The sequence below is a fragment of the Lissotriton helveticus genome, chromosome 7 (genome assembly GCF_964261635.1).
Source record: "Lissotriton helveticus chromosome 7, aLisHel1.1, whole genome shotgun sequence".
Lineage (NCBI taxonomy): Eukaryota > Metazoa > Chordata > Amphibia > Caudata > Salamandridae > Lissotriton > Lissotriton helveticus.
Window position 1 is genome coordinate 1,752,858,276 of NC_136068.1, and position 24,724 is coordinate 1,752,882,999.

The following is a 24,724-nucleotide window of genomic DNA, read 5'->3' on the forward strand; positions in this document are numbered from 1 at the left end:
ACAAGCCAAGTGCATTTACAAACTGAGGACAGCATGCCTGAAGGGAGATTGTAGTGATAAGAGTGAGATGGTCACCAGACTGCTGATGTGATAGTGTGGACTCAAGGACTTGTTCATAGAGACATTTTCTCACGAAGACGGTGGGCAGATTTACAAGCCTCGTATGCCACATTTGCGCCGCCGTTGCATCACTTTTGTGACCTTTTGAGTAGTAGGAGTGTGCCTGCCCTATTGAATGCTGGCTCCGCCCCCCTGTGGTGTGTCTGATGACGAGCCCCCACCTAACAATAGGGAAGAGGAGCCTGGTAAACAGAGTGCTCCAAAACCAGTTGCATCTGGTTTCCCAAGCCCCGTGCTGTGACACAAATTTAAATGTCCTATAAATGTAGGGGCTGTGACAACATGAAAATGTTGTGCTTGTGCTGACTCTGAAGAGACACTCTGCCCGGAAGAACCGCCACGGGACCCAGCTGTTTTCTGAGGGTCCCTGCGTGCTTGCCTGCCTGGCTGCTCCTTGCTGGGGTCGCCCCAGCACAAAAGATGCTTTGGTTCAGCCTATGCCCCTCTGGACTTTGGATTCTAGCACCTGAAGAGCGCTTTACTTATTTTGCAGGAGCGCTTGACTTTTGTCCTGGTGAGCCCTATATTTCTGCCCCATGAGGACTGCCGGTGGCCTGCAGAGCAAGGCTGCATCGTATAGGATTCCCCTGATTTGCTGGGAATCGAGCGGGAGCCCACCCCGCGTTCATGCTCTCTAGCGGGTGCATAACCCGCATTTTTGGTGTCTGTCCAATTTAATGGAAGCGGGTGTCCACCCCGCTTGAGGTTTTATTGTTCGGATGGGAGCCTACCCCATGCTGTTGCCCAGAAAAGAAGATTCACTGCCGTGGCCCGGGGAGGAACAGCGCCGCCGACACGAGGAAGCTATATGCAAAAAAACTACCTCTGACACAATAGATCTAAATATTCTTCTTCACCAGTTGGATTTTTTATTTATCCCTGGGTTATAGCTGAACACTTCAAGCGTTTTTTAGGTTTGTTTTACACCAAGACATGTTAACCCTATACAGGACATAGGGGCTGACATTAGAGCCCAGAGAGTGCTTTAACCCCTTTTGGACTCAGCGGCACCACAGTTGCAGGCTCCTGCAACGTTTGGGTCAGTGGAAATTCCGAGTCCCGGAGTCGGGCTTGAGCGGCACAGTGGTGCCTGGGCTAATTTCTTCGCAGCTGCACCGCTGAAGCGGGCAGCTGCAACGTTGGGCAGATTTCTGGTTTTGACGTTCCAGAGCGGGACTCCCATGTGCACAGTGCTTGGTGCCCATTGCTTTTGCTGCTCAGGCAGCCCGAGGGACCGTGAGAGGTCCTCTGATAACGCCCTGACATTTGTGGACAAAAGAGCATTTGAGCCCCATTGGAAGGCCAGTTGGCCAGGAGGTCAGTTGAGTATTAGTAGGGCGCAAGGCTCGAATGTGCTGCCCGATGTGTTTATGTGATGGTGGTCATGCTTACCGCGCTGGGACGCTTACGGGAAGCCATGCGCTTTAGAAATCCCTAAACATTAAACAAACATTAACCATTAAACATATTGCATAATGTATTTATGCTTGTGATGCCTACTGTGATGCCTATTGCGTAATGCGTTATGCTAACGTGGTTCTATGCCTAATGTGATTCATGTGCAAGGTGATTTGTGCATCCTATGTTTTATGTTGCAGGATATGATGCTACGTTCCTCAGTTTACCGATAGTTACTGGTTGTGATTTACATTTACTACGTGCATTTCTATTGGTTCTGACAGTGGCCCAATTGGCCCTGTCATGTGTATATAATCCCCTGTAAATATTACTTAGTGCCAGTAGGCAGTATATATTTTGTGATTACTATTCTAATGTGTTTATGACAATACAAAGGCTATTTTTATATATAACCTTGCGTAGAGTTCCTTTTGTGGTGCGCCTAGTGTATTGCTGCTGTGTGAGTGTGTTACACAAATGCTTTACACATCACCTCCGGAATAAGCCTGACTGCTCGTGTCAAGCTACCAAGGGGGTGAGCTGGGGATAAGCCTGACTGCTCGTGTCAAGCTACCAAGGGGGTGAGCTGGGGTTATCATCGGCATGTAACTCCCTTGCTCTGACTAGAGTGGTGTCCTCCACCTGGCTTTGGCACAACCCATAGCCAACCAGAGATCCAATTTCTAACTGTAGGAAAAAAGATACAAATTAGACCAAAATTGGGAAGAGAAACATAATCACAAACATGGTATTTGATGCAATAAGATACATTTGAAAATTACCAAAATTGATTATTAATTATTGTGTCCCAAAGGAAAAGGAACTTAAAAGCAAGTGCAGTAAATATTCAGAAAACAACAAGCTGCCTGTCGAAGGAAAAGGTTGTGCTGTCCTTATATAGAACGCCAATCCCTGACTATCTAAGTCACATTTATGTTAGCAGTAGGTGTCTACTTGAACTTTAACACCAAGTCCACTACTCTATTGCAAGCCCCAAGTGAAGGATGGAATGCTTGAATTAATCTCAGCCACTTGCTATTAATCAAGCCACAAACCAATCCATTGTTTTCTTTTTATCTCAGATTAGACTGAGTTATATGCAAATCAGCCTTGATCCTACTCAAATAGGAACAGTCCAACCCAAACTGCCAAGTCAGGTCCTCTCTGAACCAGAACACAAGTACCCATGACTGGTTTTGCCCTAATTGGGGCTCATCAGTCGGGTATAACTTGGTTCCAGTGTCACAGTGAGCATGGAGCCATGCCTAGGCATAACGGTTGCACTGATGACTTCACAATCAACTTCAGGTAGATGGTCATAGGCACATCTTGTCATGGAATAAGGAATGAGTCTAAATCCCAGTGGAGAGAAGGGTTTCTAATCCTGCTGCTTGCTGGAGATGAAAAGGGGAGGTGGACATCACTCTATTTAGAATCTTTAAACCTGAAACACCCTCCAGAAATTGTAAATTCTTACTTTGTCACAGATGCGGATTGCAGTTGTGCATAATAACTGGCTGTGCTTAGTGGGCATCTAGATGCCTGGTACCAAGTCTAAAGACAATTCCAATATTTTTCTTGAAATAAGACCATCTCTATTTCCTTTAGCTATTTTGTCCTTGCTTCTAAGTGCCTTTTCAAGCTAGACTCACAATTAAATTAACAAAACCTCCCTAGATCCATTTAAATAGTTTCCGCTCATTTAATTAATTCCGGACGGAACACTGGCAAGAGACTTTCCTTCCAGATAGAATTACTGCCCATTTATTTGGGATAGACCTTCAATACAGGAGTCCGCAACATGAGGGCCTGTGATGGAAAATTCAGCAATGGCCCTCAAATGTAGGGAAAAATGGACGAGCTTTCAGAATTTTTTTGCATAACAATAAATACTCAGGCTGACCATTGCATGGTAGCACATCTGGAAAAAGTAATCTACTGTAATCTAAATCTGTCCCTTTGTTCCCTGATATCTCCAGTTCATAATAAAGCTGGACTTCCAACTGGCATCACATTCTGTGGTTTATATCTGGTCTCTAAAAATTAACTGATCAAATGTAATATTATATTTTTGCTATTTTGCTATACGCATTATTGCATATGAAGATCATACATTAATAATACATTAATATTTCCCTCCTCAGATCAGCTCAGAGGAATTCATTGGATTTGCTGCACTATAAACAAGTGATGTCCATTCATCTTTCCTATGAGGTCTGAGCCTTACACAGACACGACTACCATCTTGGAACTCACAGATCTGGAAATATCTCAATTATCTAATCTAGAACAACTATGGGTTTTGTTAGACTGCTTGTGATATTTTTTCTTTGGAAAGGTAAGGGTCCTATCTAAACTAAACTTTTAAAACATTTGCAAAGTAGACACATTTGGCATTTAAACTGATTTTCGAGGGAATGTTTCTATTGATGTTTTTTCTTGGGGCAGACTGCCATTGATTGATTCTGTAAGTGACAAATCACATTATTGATTGAGGTGGTTGTGAGCCCTTCTCAAGCAACAACCACAATCTTTCAGGGTGAAACACAAATATCCACTAAATTAACATGTGCCTAACGCTCTGGTAGTTTGGCACAAAGCAGTCCGACTTAACTTAGAGGCAATGTGTAAAGGATTTATGTAGCTCTTAAAAAGTAATAAAGTGAAAACAAAAACACAAGAAAAATCTCACACTGATTTAGAAAAATAGAGTAAAATGTAATTAGGTATTTGACACCAAAACAACAAAACTCCTGTCAGTAAAACCGGAGATATGAAATTTTTAGGATTTTGGTAAAACATAGACTCAGAAGCAGAAAGTGCCAACTGCGGTTATCTGACCACACCAGAACAAGCACAGTCACAAGATGAGGCTAACCACAATGAGAACCAGAAAGAGGTAAGAGTGGTACAGAAAGAATCAAGAGAGGTGCAGAAAGAGGAAAGAGGTGCAGAAAGAAGCAACAGCGGTGCAGAAAGAAGCAAACAATGTCTAGAAAGAAGCAAGAGAAGTAGAGATAGAAGCTAGAAAAGTAAAGAAAGATGGTATAGAAGTGCAGAAAGAGCCAAGAGAATTGCAGAAAGAGGTCAATGAAGTGCAGAAAGAACTAAGAGAGGTGCAGGAACAAACAAAAAATGTGCAGAAAGAAGCAAGAAAGTTACAGAAAGATGAGAATAGGGTACAGAAAGAGCAAGTGAGGCACAGAAAAAGGCAAGAGGGGTGTATAAAAAAGCAAGAGAGGAGCAGAAAGAGGCAAGAAAGGTACTGAAAGAAGCAAGAAAAGTGCAGAAAGAGACAAGAGAAGTGCTCACAGATAGAGGAAAGAGGTGCAGAAAGAAGCAACAGAGGTGCAGAAAGAGGCAAGTGAAGTGCAGAAAGAAGCAAGAGAGCTGCACAAAGAAGCAAAAGAGGTCTAGAAAGAAGCAAGAGAAGTAGAGAAAGAAGCTAGAATAGTACAGAAATATGTGATAGAAGTGGAGAAAGAGCCAAGAGAATTGCAGAAAGAGGTCAATGAAGTGCAGAAAGAACTAAGAGAGGTGCAGAAACAAACACCAAAGGTGCAGAAAGAAGCAAAAAAGTTATAGCAAGATGAGAATAGGGTACAGAAAGAGCAGGTGAGGCACAAAAAGAGGCAAGAAGGGTACAGAAAAAAGCAAGAGAGGAGCAGAAAGAGGCAAGAAAGGTACAGAAAGAAGCAAGAAAATTGCGGAAAGAGACAAAAGAAATGCTCACAGATAAAAGGAGCAGAAAGAAGCAAGAGAGGTACAGAAAGTGGCAAGTGAAATACAGAAAAGGGCAATTGAAGTACAGAAAGAAGGAAGACAGGTGCAGAGAGAAGCAAGAGAGGTGCATAAAGAAGCAAGTGAAGTGCAGAAAAAAGCAAAAGCTTTGTAGAAAGAGGAAGAACAGTGCAGAAAGAGGAACAAAGGTACAGAAAGAAGCAAGAGAGATGCAGAAAGAGGCAAGAGATGTACAGAAAGAAGAAAGACAGGTGCAGAAAGATGCAAGAGAGGTACAGTAAGAAGCAAACTAGGAGCAGAAAAAATCTTGAGCGGTACAGAAAGAGACTAGCGAGGTGCTGATAGAAGAAAAAAGGTAGAGAAAGAGGCACACGAGGTAAAACAAGATGCAAGTGAATTGCAGAAAGAGGCAAGTGCAATAGGTAAAAGAGGTCAGTTAGAGGCAAGAGAAGTGCAGAAAGAAGCAAAAGAGGTACAGAAAGAGGACGAAAAGTACAGAAAGAGAAAGAAAGGTGCAGAAACAAGCAAGAGAAGTGTCAAAAGAGGCAAGAGAAGTACAGAAAGAGGTAAGCAAAGAGCAGAAAGAGGAATAAAGGTACAGAAAGAAGCATGCATAGTGCAGAAAGAAGCAAAAGAGCTACAGAGAAACAGGAGAGAAGTGCAGAAAGAAGCAAGATATGTACATAAAGAGGCAAGAGAAGTGCAGAAAGAAGAAGAAAGGTGCAGAAAGAAGCAAGAGAGTTACAGAAAAAAGCAGTGCAGAAAGAGGCAAGAGCGGTACCGAAAGAAGCAAGAGAGGTACAAAAGAGATATAGAAAGAGGTATAGGCAAGAGGAGTGCAGAAAAAAACAATAGGTGCAGAAAGAGGTAAGAAAGGTACAGGAAGAAGCAAGAGATATGGAGAAAGAGACAAGAGAAGTGTACACAGACAAAGAAAAGTACAGAAAGAAGCAATAGAGGTGCATACAGTGGCAAATGAAGAACAGAAAAAGAGGCAAGAGAAGTACAGAAAGAAGACAGACAGGTGAAGAAAGAAGCAAGAGAGGTGCATAAAGAAACAAAAGAGGTACAGAAGGAAGCAAGAGAAATGCAGAAACAAGTAAAAGAGGTGTAGAAAGAGGAAGAAAGGTGCAGCAAGAGGAAGAAAGGTGTAGAAAGAAGCAAGATAGATGCAGAAAGAGTAAAGATAATTTAGGAAAGAAGCAAGAGAAATGATAAAAGAGGCAAGAGAGGTGCAGAAAGAAGCAAAAGAGGTAGAGAAAGAAACAAGAGAGGTGAGGAAAGAGGAAGAAAGGTAGAGATAGATGCAAAAGAGGTACACAAAGAAGCAAGAGAATTGCGAAAAGAGGCTAGAGAAGTGAAGAAAGAGGATGAAAGGTACAGAAAGAAGCAAGTGTAGAGCAAAAAGAAATAAGAAAGGTGCAAAAGGAAGCAAGAGAGGTACACAAAGAAGCAAAAGAGCTGCATAAAGAAGAGAGTGAGGTGCAGAAAGAGGCAGGCGAGGTGTAGAAAGAGGCAAGAGAGGTACAGACAGAGGTAAAAGAGGTACAGAAATAAGCAAGAGAGGTGCACAAAGAAGCAAAAGAGATCCAGAAAGAGGCAATAGAAGTGGAAAAAGACCCAAGAGATGTGCACAAAAAGGTCAAAGAAGTGCAGAAAGAAGCAAAAGAGGTACACAAAGAAGAAGAAATACACAGAAAGAGGCAGGAGACGTACCGAAAGAGGCAAGAGAGCTACAGAAAAAAGCAAGAGAGGTACAGAAAGAGAGGTACAAACAGAAACAAGAGAGATACAGAAAAAGGCAAGACAAGTACAGAAAGAACTAAGGGGCATATTACCAACAACTAGCGATAATTTTTGTCTCTAACTTGTTTAGAGACAAACATTATCGCCGCACATCGGCGATTTTTATCGCAGATAAACCTTGCTATTAGCAAGGTTTATCGCAAATGCGATAAAAAACGGCCGCAATGCATGAATATCGCTGAAAAGTCAGCGATATTCATGCATTATCGAGCAAATGCTCTTAGCCATGTTATCCACCTCCCATTGGATAACATGGTGAAGAACTGCTCAGGGCAGGTGTTAGCTTTTGGAGATATTCGCGCTTAGCGCGAATATCTCCAAAAGTTGGTAATAGGAGATAGCGATGTTAGCGACTGTTTCCAGTCACTAACATCTTGGCACGCCCACTTTGCATGTCATTAGTGATAAATATCACTGACATGCAAAGCGGGGCCCAAGATGGTCGCTATCTCCTATTAGCTGTCACTAACTGGTGTTAGTGACAGCTTGGTAATAGGGAGATAATTTTATCTCCGCTTTCTTGGCTTTTAAAGCCAAAAAAGCGGAGATAAACCCCCTTGATAATATGCCCCCAAGAGAGGTGCAGAAACAAGTATTGAAGGTGGAGAGGTGGTGGAGTCAGCGGGTGGTGGTGGGGCAGGGGGTCCTAGTGCAGGAGGGACAGGGCGAGCAGGGGGGTGCCACACTTGAAGACAGCCACACAACGCACAGCTTATGCACAGTCCAGCCCATTGCTGTAAAAGAGCTGCAAAACAAAGTTCCACCGGCGCTGGACTCGTGAGCAACTAGAAGTGCCCAGACCTTCGGGAAATAATGAGATCAGGAAAAGTGAGGAAGTATACAGTGCCCAAAAGAAGGACAGCTACACGACCTGACACCGCAGAGGCCTCGGCCAACGCCAACCAGAGCCCAAAAATACAAAAACCTCCAAGCATACGGGACTTCTTTAAAAAAACTTCATCAAAGTCCGCGGAATCACCACAACCACAAGCGCAACCTCTGGAGGCAACAACTACTATCACTCCCCTGGCCCAACTAGGGACATTTAATCTGGTCTCGACGCAACATTGGGCACCTACAACCACGAGGGCAACCGAGCCTTCAGAGGTCCATATTTTTGGATCCCCCTGCATTGATCACAACAATAAAAACGCTCAACCGGTCCATCTCTTATCGGATAAGTCCCCAGCGCCACCAGCAGAGGACCACTGGTCTTATCAAACTCCTCAAAACCAGCCGGAGAACACTATATCTCCAACAGAGGTCCAACTAATGTCGCCCCAAACCACTGCAACCTGTGTAGCGACCTCGCTCAACCCTCGTGTGGCCTCCTTTCACCAAACAACGGCAGTACAAATTCACGGGCAAGCCAGCCCTGAGCACTCTAATAGCAGTCAACAATCTTCAACCCCACAAACAATAACCACCACAACAGCACTACCAACAGCACCACCGGCTTTGAGCCCCCCGTACATGTTATTCCCGCCAACTGGCCATACAAAGGCCACACTGCAAAGTCAGCCAACACTACTTGCTCAGAACGATCAGCTCATGGCGGACCTGTCCCTTTTCTTCAAGACGTCTCAAAGTTCCCCAAGGTCCAGCGCGACCCCAAACGAAAAACAAAATACTGAAGAAAACCCTGGGACCAGTGCTTGGCCACAACTACTACAGACCCTGCAGCAAACAGTAAACGCACTCAATTATCACTCGTTAAAACTTGAGGTGCAGGTTGACTTATTAAACACCCTGGCTCAATTTACATCTGGGATCGACAGCAAACTAGACAAACTTAATTCCTTAATTTTACGGGCGCAAGCCTCTACGAAGCTTGCTCAACCACCCTGCTGTTGCTCGCCAATCATAGATTCCCTTTCTCTGCTCCCAGAATGCTTAACCACTGTTATAAGGGAAGTAAAGTTGTTGAAGGGAGGAAACATATTCATCAAACCGCCATCCTCTACACAACAAGAACACCTAAAACCCACTGAGGCCCCTGCCAAGCAGAACATAAACACAAATGAAGGAGAGGCGCCAACCACAGGAACAACTACTGGCCCAACGAAGCTGAACGGTCATCCCCAGAGCGCGCAACCACAATCAATCCTGACTGCTGAAAACGGCCCCCCTTCGTCACCAACCGGACAAACAAACAGTCCAGTTTCTCAAAGCGAATCAACAGTGGGTGCCCCCCCAGGGCCAGTCCTACCACGCAGCAAGAGAGAGCGCAAGCGTCAGCGCAAAGCCAGAAACAAACTTAGGGCAAACTCCAACATGGGCCATCAGGATCTCTACCCTATCTTCAAAAAACCCGAAAACAAAAAATCCCCCGTCAAAAACAATGCCGTAGAGCAAAGGTCTATCCCCAAGGGAGTTACCTTGGAAAAACTCACACAAGAATCGGTGATGAGCCCACAGGACCAAAGCAAACAAACTACGGTCCCAGAAACAATTAAGGGCAGTGCCCCCACAGAAATCATCAGGGAGAGCCCAGTGACGGCAAGTACAACCGGGCCCAAGACGACACCAGAAAAATCTAGGCCATCAATGGCTCTCACTTCCCCGGGAAAAGAAAACACAAGGGCAAGGCTTAATTATTCCAAAACCATCTGCAATGACCCTGCAGCTCAGATCAGTCATAGTCTACATTTGAAGAAGGCTTCGCAACGACTGTCACAACAGTCACACGAAACCAAACCGGATATGATAGCCGAAAATTCCAATATTAAGCCCACAAGTGTTCCGGAGTCAATCAATAATGACCCACTGCGCCATCAGATTCTTCTGGCTCCCGAATATAAATCTAAAGGGCGGCACGACATTCTTAACAGATCCAATCTGTTAAAACTAGCAGAAGGAATCCCGGGACTAGCTGGCCTGACCTCGAACAACATAGAATCCATCGAATTTCTCTCCCCCTGAGGAAACCAACCCTCCGAGGTCACGTGCGAGACTTTCTCCTCGGCCAGTTGGGTAGGAGCTTTTCTTGAACAGAAGCCTATTCTGCGGAATTGGGGAATTAGAGTATACCCTATTCCACCCCTGGCTATCCCACCTCCCTGCTAACAAGATTGATTTCACCCAGCTATCTGGCAACTACTAACAAAACAAGACGCATGAGACCCTATTCGGTCTTAAAAAACGCCTCAGGGTCCGACGCTGAATCAAAAGGCCCCAAGCAAGGCGGAGACAACGCAGAATCTATCTATAGCTGGGGGTGGTTGCCAGCTATCCTGTCATCAAAACACCCAAACTGACCGCCAGCCGGTGAAAGGCTTGCAGAAACACACAATCCCTCTAAGAAACCTCCCTCAGCGGCGGACATACAGTACAAAGGAGACATCAACCAAGGGCGGCCTCCATTTTCATTGTGTTCATGGAACATCAGCGGACTTCACCAAAAAACCTCAAATGAGGATACCATGGCTTTCTTGTGTAAACATGCAGCAATCGCTCTACAGGAAACCTGGACAATGGCGGACCACCCCATAGAAGGATATATTGAATTCCGAAAACCAGCACTCACGGACAGCCGATTTGGTCACCCCAAAGGCGGACTGTCCATATACATCTCAAACAACTTAAAAGGAGCATTCAATCAATTCCATTTTGAAGAAGAGTGGTTACTTGGGGTCAAAATCAACCCATGGAGGAGGTAGCACTCACTCCTCCTCGTCAATGTGTACATCAATCCCAGCACCTGTACAAAAAAAGACCACCTGGCCCGACTGTGCGAGATCATGGACGACATGGCCACTGAATATCCCAACTCGGATCGCATAATCACGGGAGATTTCAATAAAATCTTTTTCAGGGGAATGTTGCAGACATGGAAGGCCGGACCCTATTAATATCATCGAGGCCATGACTCAATCTAAACGCCTGAAGCAAGCCCCAAATATACTAGGTGAGCTCACTGTGACGAAATTTTACAACGCAGGCTACTTGGTAGTGAATGGCAGGTCAACAAGTGATTCACCTCCAAACTGGACCTGGTCGAACGGAAGAAAAAAGTCTTATCTAGATTTTACCATCTGTAATTCACAACTACTGTTTAAATTGAACAGTTTTTGCATCCACCAACGGTCTGAAAGTGATCACAGGCCGCAGGTCACCACCCTCACCACACACCAGGATCTCCACAAAGTAGTTCCTATAACCTACATGGGTATTCACACCGAAAATTTGAAGCGCCTCAAATGGAATGAATCCAACCGCCAGAGTGTTTTAAAAACAAGCAAGGACTTCACAATAGGCAGTCTCGACAAAGATGCCAACCCGACATGGAAATGGTCGCAGCTGTGCCTTCACTTGATCAAATCATATCCAGCAACTACGCAGAGATCAAATCGTTCACCACCAGCAGGGGCTGCATCCGCCACTGTCTTACAACCATTAAAGAGAGCAAGGAACAATGCATTGAGGCTGGCTTCAAAATTCCCGGGGAACAGTGCATTCCTTGCCACATATCATCATGCCCAAAAAGCATTCAGGAGGGCAGTCTCCCAAGAGAAACAGGCTCAGGAAAACCAATATTGGGCAATATTGGTGTGGGAAAGCAAACAAAAAAACTCAAGGAAATTCTGGTCCCTTGTTAACCACACCAACCTGAACCTAACAAACTCATGCTCAGCTAATATCCAGGAAGCAGAATGGGTAACATACTTAACAGCTCACTTTCAGGCACAATACCATCACGACTGCACCAGACCACCGAGGGTACGTGGGATTGGAGCCGATGTATCATTGAACACCGCCCTCAGTACAACCCCAGGCCCCAATCCTGTACTTGTACTAACCGAGGAACGAGTGGTCAAAGCAGTGACAAAAGGAAGACAAGACGGAGCACCAGGCCCAAATGGCCTGCCACAAAGGCTATATAAATCAGACATCCCTTTCTGGTCCACGGTCCTATTAAATCTCTTTAATTACACCCTGAGGACATCGACAATCCCGGACTCATGGAGGGGTGCAATAATTCACCCCATTCACAAAGCTGGATCTCGAGCTATGCCGAACAACTATAGATTAATCGCCCTACTGGACATAGAGGCGAAACATTTTGCAGGACTAATTCTGGAGGATTTAAGGCAATGGACAAAGGATAACGATCTGATTCGTCTGAATCAAACAGGGTTTGTTGCCAATTCAGGTACCACGACAAACTTACTGGCAGTTTCCACTATCATCGACAATGCTTTATTAACACGCAGGTTGGTCTTTTGCTGCTTTGTCGATTTCAAGGCAGCATTTGATAGAGTACCCAGGGAGGCCTTTTGGAAAAAACTGACACAGTGGGGCATTCCAAACAAGATACTGAACCCAATCATTCAACTCTACTCTGACACCTGGGTTCGAGTGACGTTAGGGTCCGGCTAACATCTCTCGCGAAAAATCATGCCCTCACGTGGTGTCAAACAGGGATGTGTACTGGCCCCCCTTCTCTTTCACCTATTCATAGCCGACCTGTCAGGTACCCTAGACAGGGTAAACAGCCATCCACCCAAAATAGGAGGTGCGGCATTATGCAACCTTTTATATGCCGATGACCTGGCCCTGTTTAGCCTTACTAGAGTAGGGTTACAAAGGCTTCTTGATGCACTATCGCAATACACGTTTGACAACCAACTAGAAATTAATATGGAGAAAACCCTGATAGTCCCATTTGGTAAGAAACGCTACAGTGGCGGTGGCTGGTCAATCAATAAAACAAGTCTTACGATTGACCAATCGTATAAATATTTAGGCATCCACTTGGACTCCAGGGGCAGTTTCACAAAGCAAAGCAGTGTGATTGCAGCCAAAACTACGGCTCTAGTGGTATCCTTGGCCAAACTATCAAAGAAACTTTCAGGCCCAACCCTTGCCCCCTTACTAGAAGTCCTTAGAGCAAAGATCGGGCCAACACTCTCATATGGCATAGAGATCTTTAAAGGTAAAATGAACACTGCCCTAAACAAACACACTACTAAAATCTACAGAAAGGCACTTCACTTGCCGAGCACCGCTTCTCCGGCCCAAATTAGATTAGAGCTGGGACTAACTAACTATGAAGCCTCTAATGTCGGCACCTATCTTAAGCTGTGTCACAAATTAAGACAGGCCGAACCAGGTACACTAGAAACTCTAACCTGGAAAGAAATCAACGAGACCAACCCAGGGAGAACATTCGGCCGCCTCCTGAATGACTATATCCACCAAATGTCAGTTGCCGAACTCTGGGCTCTTAACCCCAGTCAGACTGTTTTTAAAAATATAATCAAAAAATGTGTAAGAATGAAATCTCTGGCTGCAGACAAAGCTCTTGTCACAAAGCTTAGCCATTCCTGGGCAGTAGTTAATTTCTACAAACCACTAACCCCTGCTGCCTACCTCTCCACGACATTTTCACTTCATCTAAAGCGCTGTCTGATTGCCCTAAGAATGGGAGATTGGCGCTTTCTTCAAAATCTACCCACCTGGCGCCGCAAGAAGGAGGCCACAATATGTAGAGGATGCGGGTTAGCAACTGAAACAATTTTGCACGTGCTCTGCATCTGCCCTACCTTTAACTCTCAACGCAGGCGTCTGCTTAAGCCAGAATGGAACAGGCTGGGGGTTCGGTCCTGTAGGCATGCCATCATTGCTGCTTTGTCTTTGGATAATATTATTTTAAATATAAATTTGGCAAATTTTATTCAGCAAGCATACCGTAACCTAGATAAAATGGATACTGCTGAGGTCTCTGCTCATCGCTAAGCCTGAATATGTATTCTAATAGAACTTGCAAAGACCAGGAGGGCTAATCCACAAATTGTAAAGTTTTAACTGGCATGCTTTCGGCCACATTTACTGTTTGCTTCTTTTTTAATCTTTTTTTTATTTTCACAAAACTGTATACAATGTGATTTGTGCGACCTTTTAAAGATATGTTTTATTTCTAATTAAAGGAATTATTATTATTAAGTAATGAAGGTACTCAAAGAAGCCAGAGAGGCACAGAAAGAAGAGAATGAGGACCAGAAAGAGGCAAGTGAGCTGCAGAAACAGGCAAGAGGGGTGCAGGTACAAAAGAAGTGCAGAATTAGACAAGAGAAGTGCACACAGATAAAGAAAGGTATAGAAGGACGTAACAGAAAGAAAGAAACAACATAGACACAGAAAACACAAGAGAACTGCAAAAAGAATTGGCGGGAAGATGTAGCAAGCATTTTTGCATTGGCAAAAGGGCAGATTTGTACGTATCTGCCCATTTGCAAACGCAAAAATTGCTTTTCTGATGCAGCAACCCCAAATAAGCAATTCAGTAACCTGTTACCGAATCGGAAATTGGCCTGCGATTCGGTATTAGGATGGGGCGTGTTTAGGGCATCCCTTCCTATTACCGAATTGCATCGGTATGCATGAATGTTTTGTGACCACAATTGCGGTTGCAAAACATTCTCATATTACTACCTACTTCAAGTAGGTGGTAAACCATTAGAAGATGGGAAGGGGTCCCTAAGGGACCCATTCCCCTTTGTGAATGTTTGTAAAACAATTTTTAAGAGCAGGCAGTGGTCCCACGGACCACTGCCTGGTCTTTAAAAACGAAAATAAAACTTTTCATTCTTCGTTTTGTAAAGCACCTCGAAGATTGCTTAAATGAAAAGCAATCAGGGACATGGTGGTCTGCTGATCTCAGCAGGCCATCATCACCATGATTTTTGCAATTCCTAGATGGCCGCAAATTGCGACCTACCTCATTAACATTAATGAGGTAGGTCATTGGCGACCCCTTAGGAATCGCAAAAGGTGTACTATACACCTTCATACATTGCATTTTACTATTTCTTAATTGAGAATCCTTGTGATTTACAAATAGTGAATAGCAAAATGTGGGCTACATACATCTGGCCCTAAGAGAGGTGCAGAAAGAAGCACGAGAGGTGCAGAAAGAAGAAAGAAGGGTGCAGAAAGGAGCAAGAGAGGTGTAGAAAGAGGCAAGAGTGGTGCAGAAAGAGGTGTAAGAGGTACAGAAAGAAGCAAAAGATGTAGAAAATACAACACAATTTCAGAAAGATGCAAGAGAGGTACAGAAATAAACGAGAGAGATGCACAAAGAAGAGACTGAGGTGTAGAAATAAGTTGGCAAAAGAAGCAAGACTGGTGAAGAAAGAAGCAAAATATGTGTAGAAACAAGCAAGTTTCAGAAAGAAGAGAGTGGGGTGCAGAAAGAGGAAACTGAGGTACAAAAAGAAGCACAAGAGGTGCAGAAAGAAGCAAGAGAGATGCAGAAAAAAGAAAGAGGGGTGCAGCAAGAAGAGAGTTAGGTGCAAAGAGGTTACTGAGGATTAGAAAGAAGCAAGGGAGGTACAGAAAGAAGTAAGAGAGCTTCAAAGAGAGGAAGAGAGCTACAGAAAGAAACAAGAGAAGTGCATACAACACAATAGAATTGCAGAAAAAATGAAGAGAGTTGCTCAAAGAAGAGAGGTGCAGAAAGAAGCAAGAATGGTGCAGAAACGAGCAAGATGAGGTGCAGAAAGAGGCAAGAGAGGTGAATAAAGAGGTGAGAGGTACAGAAAGAAGCAAGAGAGGCAGAAAATGCAAGAAAAGTTCTGAAAGATGCAAGAGATGTGTAAAAATAAATGGGAGAGATGCAGAAAGAAGAGACAGAGGTGTAGAAATAGGCAACTGAGATGCAGAAAGAAGCAAGAGAGGTGAAGAAAGAAGCAAGAGACGTGTAGAAACAAGCAAGAGGGGTTCCGAAAAAAGAGAGTGAGGTACAGAAAGAGGCAGAGGAGAATCTACCAGCGTTTTAAAATAGCATCTACAGATGCATAACACATGTGAGACTAAATATACATGTAGACACATACCTCGGTCACAAGAGCATGCAGACCCTTAAACTTGAAAGAATGCATTTCCCATTTCAAATACACACCTAAATGTATACTGCCCAGTTCGAGTGTACCATTCCACAGACTCATACGAAATAGCCTAATCTCTAATCCCTCTCCCAACATGTCTTATACCTCACTTTTCTCTTGCAGCTTCATTATTCACCAACTGCTCAGAATGTTGAGCTTACCCAAACTTAAAACAGCACTCCTTTCCATGTCACTGTTGTAAGTCTCACCATGTTTCTGAAGGCATGTATGCATGTGTCTAAGCCTTTTGCTAGTGACATGATACATAAAAAGAAACATACAAATACTTGAATACCTGTGTATTAGATCTCATGCTCTCTAAATTTCTTCTGTACAAGAAGGTGTATGTATTCCTTTCTCCTCATAAAACAGGGCACATGGGTGTTCAATAGCCTATTTGAGGGGATGTAAAGAGAAGCAAGAGAGGTGTAGAAAGACGCAAGAGAGGTGCAGAAAGAGCTTAAAGAGGTACAGAAAGAAGCAAGAAAGGTACAGAAAGAAGCAAGATAGGTGCTTAAAAAAGGCAAAGGAAGAGCAGAAAGAACTAAAAGAGGTGCAGAAAGAAGCCAGACAGATGCAGAAAGAAGTAAGAATGTTGCAGAAAGAAGAGAGTGGGGTGCAGAAAGAAGAAAGTGTGGTGCCGACATAGTCAAGAGAGGTGCAGAAAGAAGCAAGAGAGCTGCAGAGCGAAGAAGAGAGGTGCAGCAAGAAGGAAGAGAGGTGCAGCAAGAAGGAAGAGAGGTGCAGCAAAAGGCAAAGGAGGAGCAGAAAGCATTAAGAGAGGTGCAGAAACAAGCAGGAAAGGTGCAGAAAAAGGCAAGTGAGGTGCCGAGAGAGGAAAGACATGTGTAGAAAGAAGCAAGAGAGATGCAGAAATAAGCAAGAGAGGTGCATAATGAAGAAAGTGATATGCAGAAAGATGTAACTGAGGTGCAGAAAGAGGGAAGAAAGGTGCAGAAACAAGTAATAGAGATGCAGAGAGAGGAATATAGCTACAGAAAGTAACAAGAGAGGTGCAGAACATGCAAGAGACTAGCAAAAAGAACTAAGAGAGGTACAGAAAGAAGCAAGAGAGGTGCAGAAAAAAGCAAGAAAGGGGCAGAAAAGAGCAAGAGTTGTACAGAAAGAAGCAAGAGATATGCATAAAGAAGCAAGAAACTTGCAGAAAGAAGCAAGAGAGGTACAGAAAGAAGCAATAAACTTGCAGTAAAAAGCAAGAGAGGTGCAGAAAGAAGCAGGAGAGATGCAGAAAGAAGAGACTATGGTGCAGAAAGAGGAAACTAAGGTGCAGAAAGAACCAGGAGAGGTGAAGAAAGAAGCAAGAGATGTGCAGACTAATGTAAGAGCCTTGATACGTACCAGATGCTCAACTGGGAGCCAATGCAGGTCTCAAAGGTTCAGACTAGCACTGGATCTACCTGGCATACCCAACAAGGCTCTAGTCACCTCGTTCTGGACAATCTGTAGCTTTCTTAGCTGATATGCCGGGAGACCAAAGCACAGGGCATTGGCATAATCTAACCTTGACAGGATGAGCCTGTGGGTCACAATTTCCTTAGCCCTTTTAGGTAAAAGAGGCAGAAACTTCTTAAGGCATTTCAGTGTGCCAAAGCACACACCCGCCAGTTTGTTATTCGGATGCAGAAATCTCAAATCCTCACTGAACCAGAACCCCAGATTTTTAGCTGGACACCCGGAAGAGCTAGGCATAGGATAGCCCACAGGCCAAATATCCTCTCTGAAATGCGGGGGGAAAGAACCATAGAGGAGCAATTCCGATTTCTCCTCATTGCACTTCAGTTGGGCCTTTGCTAGCCACTTAAAGACCTAGGCAAGACAATTCTTGGCAATGGTTGGAGAGGAGTCCGTTTTGTTCCATGTGAAGAGGAGCTGGGTATCGTCAGCGCAGGCAATGATCTTAGCACCCAGCTCCTCTGCCAAGTAGACCAGGGGCGTCATGTAAACATTGAACAAATGAGGGCTCAGTGTAGATCCCTGGGGGACGCCAGTATTCAGACTTCTAGGAGTAGAAGAAAAAGGAGGCAACCATACTTGCTTGTAACAACAAGGTCAGCTGGCAGCACAAGCTAACCTCATCTTCTAACCTTTTAAAACGCACTTATTTGTTAAAGCTTTATTTCTTGCACTCTCGCCGAATTTTTAATACTGTTTGGAGCTGATTTGGGGGGCTCATACTCTGTTACCATACTTTGGGACCTACCTTCCTCCTTTGTTGGTACAAAAGGGGGGGGGGTGGTGATGGACGGAGCATCTGAACCAATCAAACACTCACACCCAGTCAACAGATCTGGGTTTAACATATCACCGTTCTTTAGCCCACTGTGCTTCCCCAGTTCAGACATGGCCATATGTAAATCAGTCTGACCCTGTGCCTCATGGAAACAGTCCAGCCCGAACTGCCAAGCCATGCCTTCCCTGGACCGGAAACAAGCTTCCGAGGAACGGTTTCTGGCATTTCAGCCGTCTTCAGCCCGGCTTGCTTGAATCCAGTGGCAAAGTGAGCAAGGTACTCACGTCTGAGCATACCCTGCACTTTCTCCTTTGTTGGGCACAAGGGATGGCAGATTGTGAACATTATCAGCGGGGTTTTACTGAATGTCTTAGGGCCTCCAGCGTATGCTCCCCGGTCAACCACAACATTTGCTGATTGAGTGGAGGGAGAGCCACGCTAGAGTTTCACCCACTTCCGGTGGGACAGTCTCGGCCGCCATCTTTGTGTAAGAGACGGTCTAGTCTCTGATTTAAAGGCGGGTGCCGGAGCGGACGCGCGTTTAACAGCAAGGTCAGCTGGCAGCACAAGCTAACCTCATCTTCTACCCTTTTAAAACGCACTTATTTGTTTGAGCTTTATTTCTTGCACTCGCCAAATTTTTAATACTGTTTGGGGCTGATTTGGGGGGCTCATACTCTGTTACCATACTTTGGGACCTACCTTCCTCCTTTGTTGGGCACAAGGGGTGGCATATTGTGACCATTATCAGCGGGGCTTTACTGAATGTCTTAGGGCCTCCAGCGTATGCTCCCCGGTCCACCACAGCGCTTGCTGATTGAGTGGAGGGAGCGCCACGCTACAGTTTCACCCACTTCCGGTGGGACAGTCTCGGCCGCCATCTTTGTGTAAGAGACGGTCTAGTCTCTGATATAAAGGCGGGTGCCGGAGCGGACGCGCGTTTAACAACAAGGTCAGCTGGCAGTACAAGCTAACCTCATCTTCTAACCTTTTAAAACGCACTTATTTGTTTGAGCTTTATTTCTTGCACTCTCGCCAAATTTTTAATACTGTTTGGGGCTGATTTGGGGGGCTCATACTCTGTTACCATACTTTGGGACCTACCTTCCTCCTTTGTTGGGCACAATGGGCGGCAGATTGTGACCATTATCAGCGAGCTTTACTGAATGTCTTAGGGCATCCAGCGTATGCTCCCCGTTCCACCACAGCGTTTGTTGATTGAGTGGAGGGAGCGCCACGCTACAGTTTCACCCACTTCCGGTGGGATAGTCTCGGCCGCCATCTTTGTGTAAGAGATGGTCTAGTCTCTAGCTCCACCCATCAAAAATGGTGGGCTGGACGCGGAAGCGCAGCGGGCGCGCCAAAGGCAAGCCCGTCTGCGCCCGTCCGCGCTCGTGACGCGATCAGCGCCAGCCACCCTGCCAGTTCAGAACCAGGTAGGAGGTATTTAGCTAGACAACGACTAGATATATATCCCAAATCCGAGTGCGCTCACTGCTTGGATGTGGACATAATCAGGGGTCCACTGACATGCCTTAAATGTGGGACCCAGCTTTCCTTTTGGGCTAAGGAGAAGAGAGTAGAGGAAGTCAAGGGAGATCGCCTTCAGAGCCTCAATAAGGGTGGTTTGATAAACACATGCTCTTTAGGCCTTCATGCCCTAGAGGTCAGGGAGCTGATTATGGACAATGACCTGGATTTCTTAGGTATAACCGAATCCTGGCTAAAAGAAGACTTCAACCCGGACATCGCAGTCGCTTTGACCCCAGATTTCACAATATTTAGGGTGGACAGGAAAAATGAGGGAGGGGGAGGGATAGCAATACTCCATAAGAAGACTTTGCCCTGGAAAGTTATTTCACTCCCAGGTATCAGTGGAGCCGAACATATGGGCTTCAGTTGTAACATTACACACACCTTCTCCTTTTCAGGGGTATTGGTGTACCGCCCTCCAGGCAGCAGCAAGGCCTTCTTGGATTCCCTTGGTGATGCGCTCAGTGAGCCTATGCTAAGGTATGCCAACTTTACGCTCCTTGGTGACTTTAACCTTCACCTGGAACTTAGCGACAGCCCAGGGGTTTCACCCTTTGTGGAGACGATACAGATGCTGGGCATGGAACAACTGGTCCAGGGCCCACCCATAGGGCAGGGCATATGCTGGATGTAGTTTGCTCCAACCTCATCACGCTCCAGATAGGAAAGCCATCCCCAAAGATCTGGTCCGACCACAGTTTAATTCCACTATACATCCCGGTCCCAGGGAAGGGGCATAGAGAAGGGAAGTTAGTGACAGGACCCCCTAGGAAAGACTGGCAGCATCTGCTTATAAACAACACGCTGCATACAGTGGCACAAGATAAGGTTCCTACCCTCACAGGTGTGCCAGGTGAGGACTCCAGCAGGTCCCACGACTGGATGTTGTCAATAGGGGAGGAATTGCTTCCAGCTGGTCACCCAACTGGTTCAAGTAAAAGAAAACCCCATAGAGACCCCTGGTTCTCGAAAGAACTAGAAGAACTCCACCTGCAATCCAAGCAGTTGGAACACAGATGGAGAAGGGGTTATGAGGAATCCGATTGCCTGATTTTCAAAAAAATTAGGAAAACATATCATGCAGCCATTAAATCAGCAAAAAAGTCTTACTTTTATGCTCAAATCACCAGGGCAAATCACAACCAAAAAGAAATGTTTACAATCGTAAAATCATTCATCGACCCCAAGGGGGTACACGCTGAAATTCCCCCCTCTCAAAAGTTATGCGAAGTCATCGCAATTTACTTTGAAGAAAAAATTAATGCCATTCAAAAGAACTTTGTGACCCTCGACCACCTGGGGCCATATGAGGCACAGGGAACCCCGAATGGGGAGGGTAGTGCAGACCTCCAAGCTTTTGAACTGGCCACTATCTCCCAGACTAAGGAAGCAATCCTGACCTGTAAATCCGGCTCCCCTTTGGACGCTTGTCCACCGTTGCTCTTCGTTGTGGTTGTAGTTGACATCGTTGGCCCGGTAATAAATGAGATTGTTAATTCCTCCCTAGCCACAGGGAGAGTCCCAGACGAATGGAAATTCGCCATAGTAAAACCTTTAAAGAAGAAATCAAATGTTGACTCATCAGATCTTACAGATTATAGACCCATATCCCAGTTACCCATCTTGGGTAAAATTACAGAGAAAATTGTTTACAAGGAGCTCTCCAATTACCTAAAAGCAAAACAGGTTTTTCATCCCCGCCAATCTGGTTTCCGACCAAAATACTCTACTGAGTCGGCATTACTTGAAATATCAGATACCATTAAATTCATCCTGGACGAAGAGGGTAGTGCTGATCCTCTTAGACCTGTCAGCAGCGTTTGACTCGATCTCACATAAAATCTTGTTTAACAGATTAAGATCGTGTGGCATGGCCTTGGCAGGGATTACATCTTTTTTGACAAACAGGACACAATCAATCGCGCTGGGACCATTCATGTCACCTGTACAAGTTATCACCACAGGGGTGCGCAGGGGGCTTCATTGAGTCCTCTGCTGTTTAATGTATATATGGCCCCTCTTGTCACTCTGATCTCTAATTATGAGATTGAGATCACGTCATACGCTGACGATACCCAACTGATCCTTTCCCTGGATAAGACCTCTACTAATGTAGAGGCAACATTTAAAGCCTGTCTGATGGCTGGGTTGCAATGGATGAAGGAAATCCATCTTTTTTGCAACACCAGCAAGACAGACATTTTACCGATAGGGAAAGATAATGCCTTCTGTCCAAAGGATTGGTGGCCAACGACACCACACCTGAAGCCCGAATGGCGGGGTGGAGGGCGCCCGAGGTCTCCACAAACTCAGAGAGCTGCTTATGGACAGCTTTCTTGCACACCTTCACCACAGCTGGGAGAAGTGAGATAGGATGGTAGCTAAGTGAGGGTTTATTCAGCAAGGGGAGGAGTTTTGCCTGTTTCCACTCAGGTGGGATCATAGCTGTCTGAAGGGACATATTAACAATGATGTTAACTTCCGGGTTAACTATATCCGCAACTGCTGCCAGTAGCCTTGCTCGACAGGGGTCAGTAGGAGAGCCTGATTTGAACGATTTAAGAATAATCAGGGTGTCGGACAGCGGAATAGTAGAAAATTTAGGCAAAGAAGGGCACACTAAACCTGGCCTTGCAGTTTTAGTATGGAACTGGATCTATTGAGACTGGTTGACGAACCCTAAACAATCCTGTATGGCTTTAATTTTATCAGTAGAAAACTAAAAGATGCTCACACCAATCATTAGATCCAGGAGAGGTCCTTTGTTCCGCCTGGGGATCAAGGAAGCTTTGAACAATAGAAAATATTTATTTTGAATTATTTTTTGATTGAGCAATACACTCTGCAAAAAAGTGGCCTTTGGCAACCTTCACCATATAGTAATAGTTGTTCTCTGCCCTCCTAAGGGCTGCTTTAGCTAAAGGACTGTAGGCCTGTCTCCAATCCTGTTCAAGGTTTTTACATACAGATTTTTGTTCTTTTAAGTCCTTAGAAAACCAAGGTTGGTACAGGGATTTTCTTGCTCTTTTGTGACCTAGATGACCAGAGAAATTCTCCATTGCACCAGCCAACTAAATCTTAAATCTGCCAACTGCTTCCAGTAAATCCCTTGACATATCTGGACGAGTATCGTCCAGGACCCCACCAAAAGGAGTCGGCTCAATACAAGGAGGAAGTCTAACCACAGGAGTGTTCATAGCAGAAGTGGAAGGCGGAATGGACCAAGAAAATGTAATTAAAAAGAGATCCGACCAAGTGACCGGGAGAGGGTCAGATACCATTAGCAGAAAATTAGAGCAGATCCCGTCAATAGTATGACCACCACTATGAGTGGGGGAGTTGATCCACTGTGTCAGTTGGGCAAATTCCAGAGACTCAATAAAAGTATGAGTATCAGGAGCTTCTCTACAATCAAAATGAATATTATAATCTCCGAGCAATAAATAATGGAGTATTTCAAAGCTCTATGTGCAATGGCTTCACCCTGCATTTTAAGAAAATAACTAGGGGACCCATGGGGCCGATATGATATATAAGCGTACCTCCCATCAATAAATGAGGAAAAATAGTGAGGGAGAAATCCAACACTTCGCCCTCCATAAAATCCTGGGACTTTCCATGCGTAAAAATCCAGCTTTCCCTGTATATTATTACAAACCCTCCCCCTCTCCCTGTTTTTCGATCCACCCTGGCAATTTTAAACCCCATAGGGATAGCCAATGTAATAACAGGGGCGGAGCAATCATCCAGCTGGTTATCAACCAGAAGCTCAAAGATGTCTGACACGTGTTTTCCCATAGACCGTGCATTAATCAGGGCTGCTTTAATATTTTCCCCGACCAGACGGGTAGGAGAAGTATGGTTGGGAAGGGGTATAGAGCCCCCGTGCGAAAAAATCCAAAATTACAGTTGGGACAAATACCATCTATATTTTCAGACACAGTCCAAACATGAGCGCACCTGCTCAAGGACTCACCAATTAATCCCAGTTTTTCCCTGCTCCATGGCTTGCGTTCCGCATGCACCTGTGATGGAAAACGGGCAGCGTGGCTGGTGCTGGCCGCTTCCGAGACACTGACGGGCTCAGACAGGCTTGCCATAGGCGCGCCTTTGGCACGCCAGCGGCGCGTTCGCGCAGCGCGCATGCTTTATAGCAAGTTCCCACCAGGTGCTAGAGCGCGCCTTTCCCAAGATGGCGGCCAAGCAGGAAGTGTCCCTCCGACAATTCCAGTGAGTGTGTGGAGCAAAGTGCAGGTGAGTGTTCGTTTTTTTTAAAACAGCATCCATGTAAAACGATCAGCTTCCCAACTACTAATAACATTTTATAAAGAATAGCAGCAGCAATAATGTTTTAAAAACTAAGAATTAACCACATTTAAAACACGGGTCAAATTAAAAAAAAAGCTAGTGGCAAGAAATGCTCAAATTGCGTACAGCAAGATCATAAAGCACGGGGAGACAGCCACTAACCTCCTTTCCAACCTAGGCAGTTGCGTCCGAGCAGCGCGCATGCTTTATAGCAAGTTCCCCCCAGCTTCTAGAGCGTGCCTTTCCCACGATGGCAGCCAAGCAGGAAGTGTCCCTCCGAGATTTCAGTGTGTGTGTGGAGCAAAGTGCAGGTGAGTGGTCCGTTTTTTTAAAACAGCATCAGTGTAAAACAATCCGCTACACAACTACAAATAAGATTTTATAAAGAATAGCAGCAGCAATAATGTTTTAAAAACAAAGAATTAAGCACATTTAAAATTCGGGTCTCACCCTTTAGATGCAGAAAGATGTACGACAGTTGCAGAAAGAAGAGAGTGAGGTGCAGAAAGAGGAAAGTGTGGTGCAAAAATAGGTAAGAGAGTTGCAGAAAGAAGCAAGAGAGCTGCCGAAAGAAGAAGAGAAGTGCAGCAAGAAGCAAGAGAGGTGCAGCAAAAGACAAAGGAGGAGCAGAAAGCAATAAGAGAGGTGGAGAAACAAGCAAGAATGGTACAGAAAAAGA

At 45.0% G+C, this 24,724-nt stretch overlaps 1 protein-coding gene across 2 annotated transcripts in view; it reads left to right on the forward strand.

Annotated features, from left to right (window-relative positions):
• Nucleotides 1-3,656: 3,656 nt before the first annotated feature.
• Nucleotides 3,657-24,724, forward strand: part of LOC144767672 (sialic acid-binding Ig-like lectin 13) — a 167,799-nt gene continuing 146,731 nt past the window's right edge. For both annotated transcript variants that reach the window (XM_078651062.1, XM_078651063.1), the window contains exon 1: nucleotides 3,657-3,856. In XM_078651062.1, coding sequence (XP_078507188.1) covers nucleotides 3,814-3,856 — 43 coding nt within the window. In that variant the 5' untranslated portion in view covers nucleotides 3,657-3,813. The remainder of the gene's footprint in view (nucleotides 3,857-24,724) is intronic.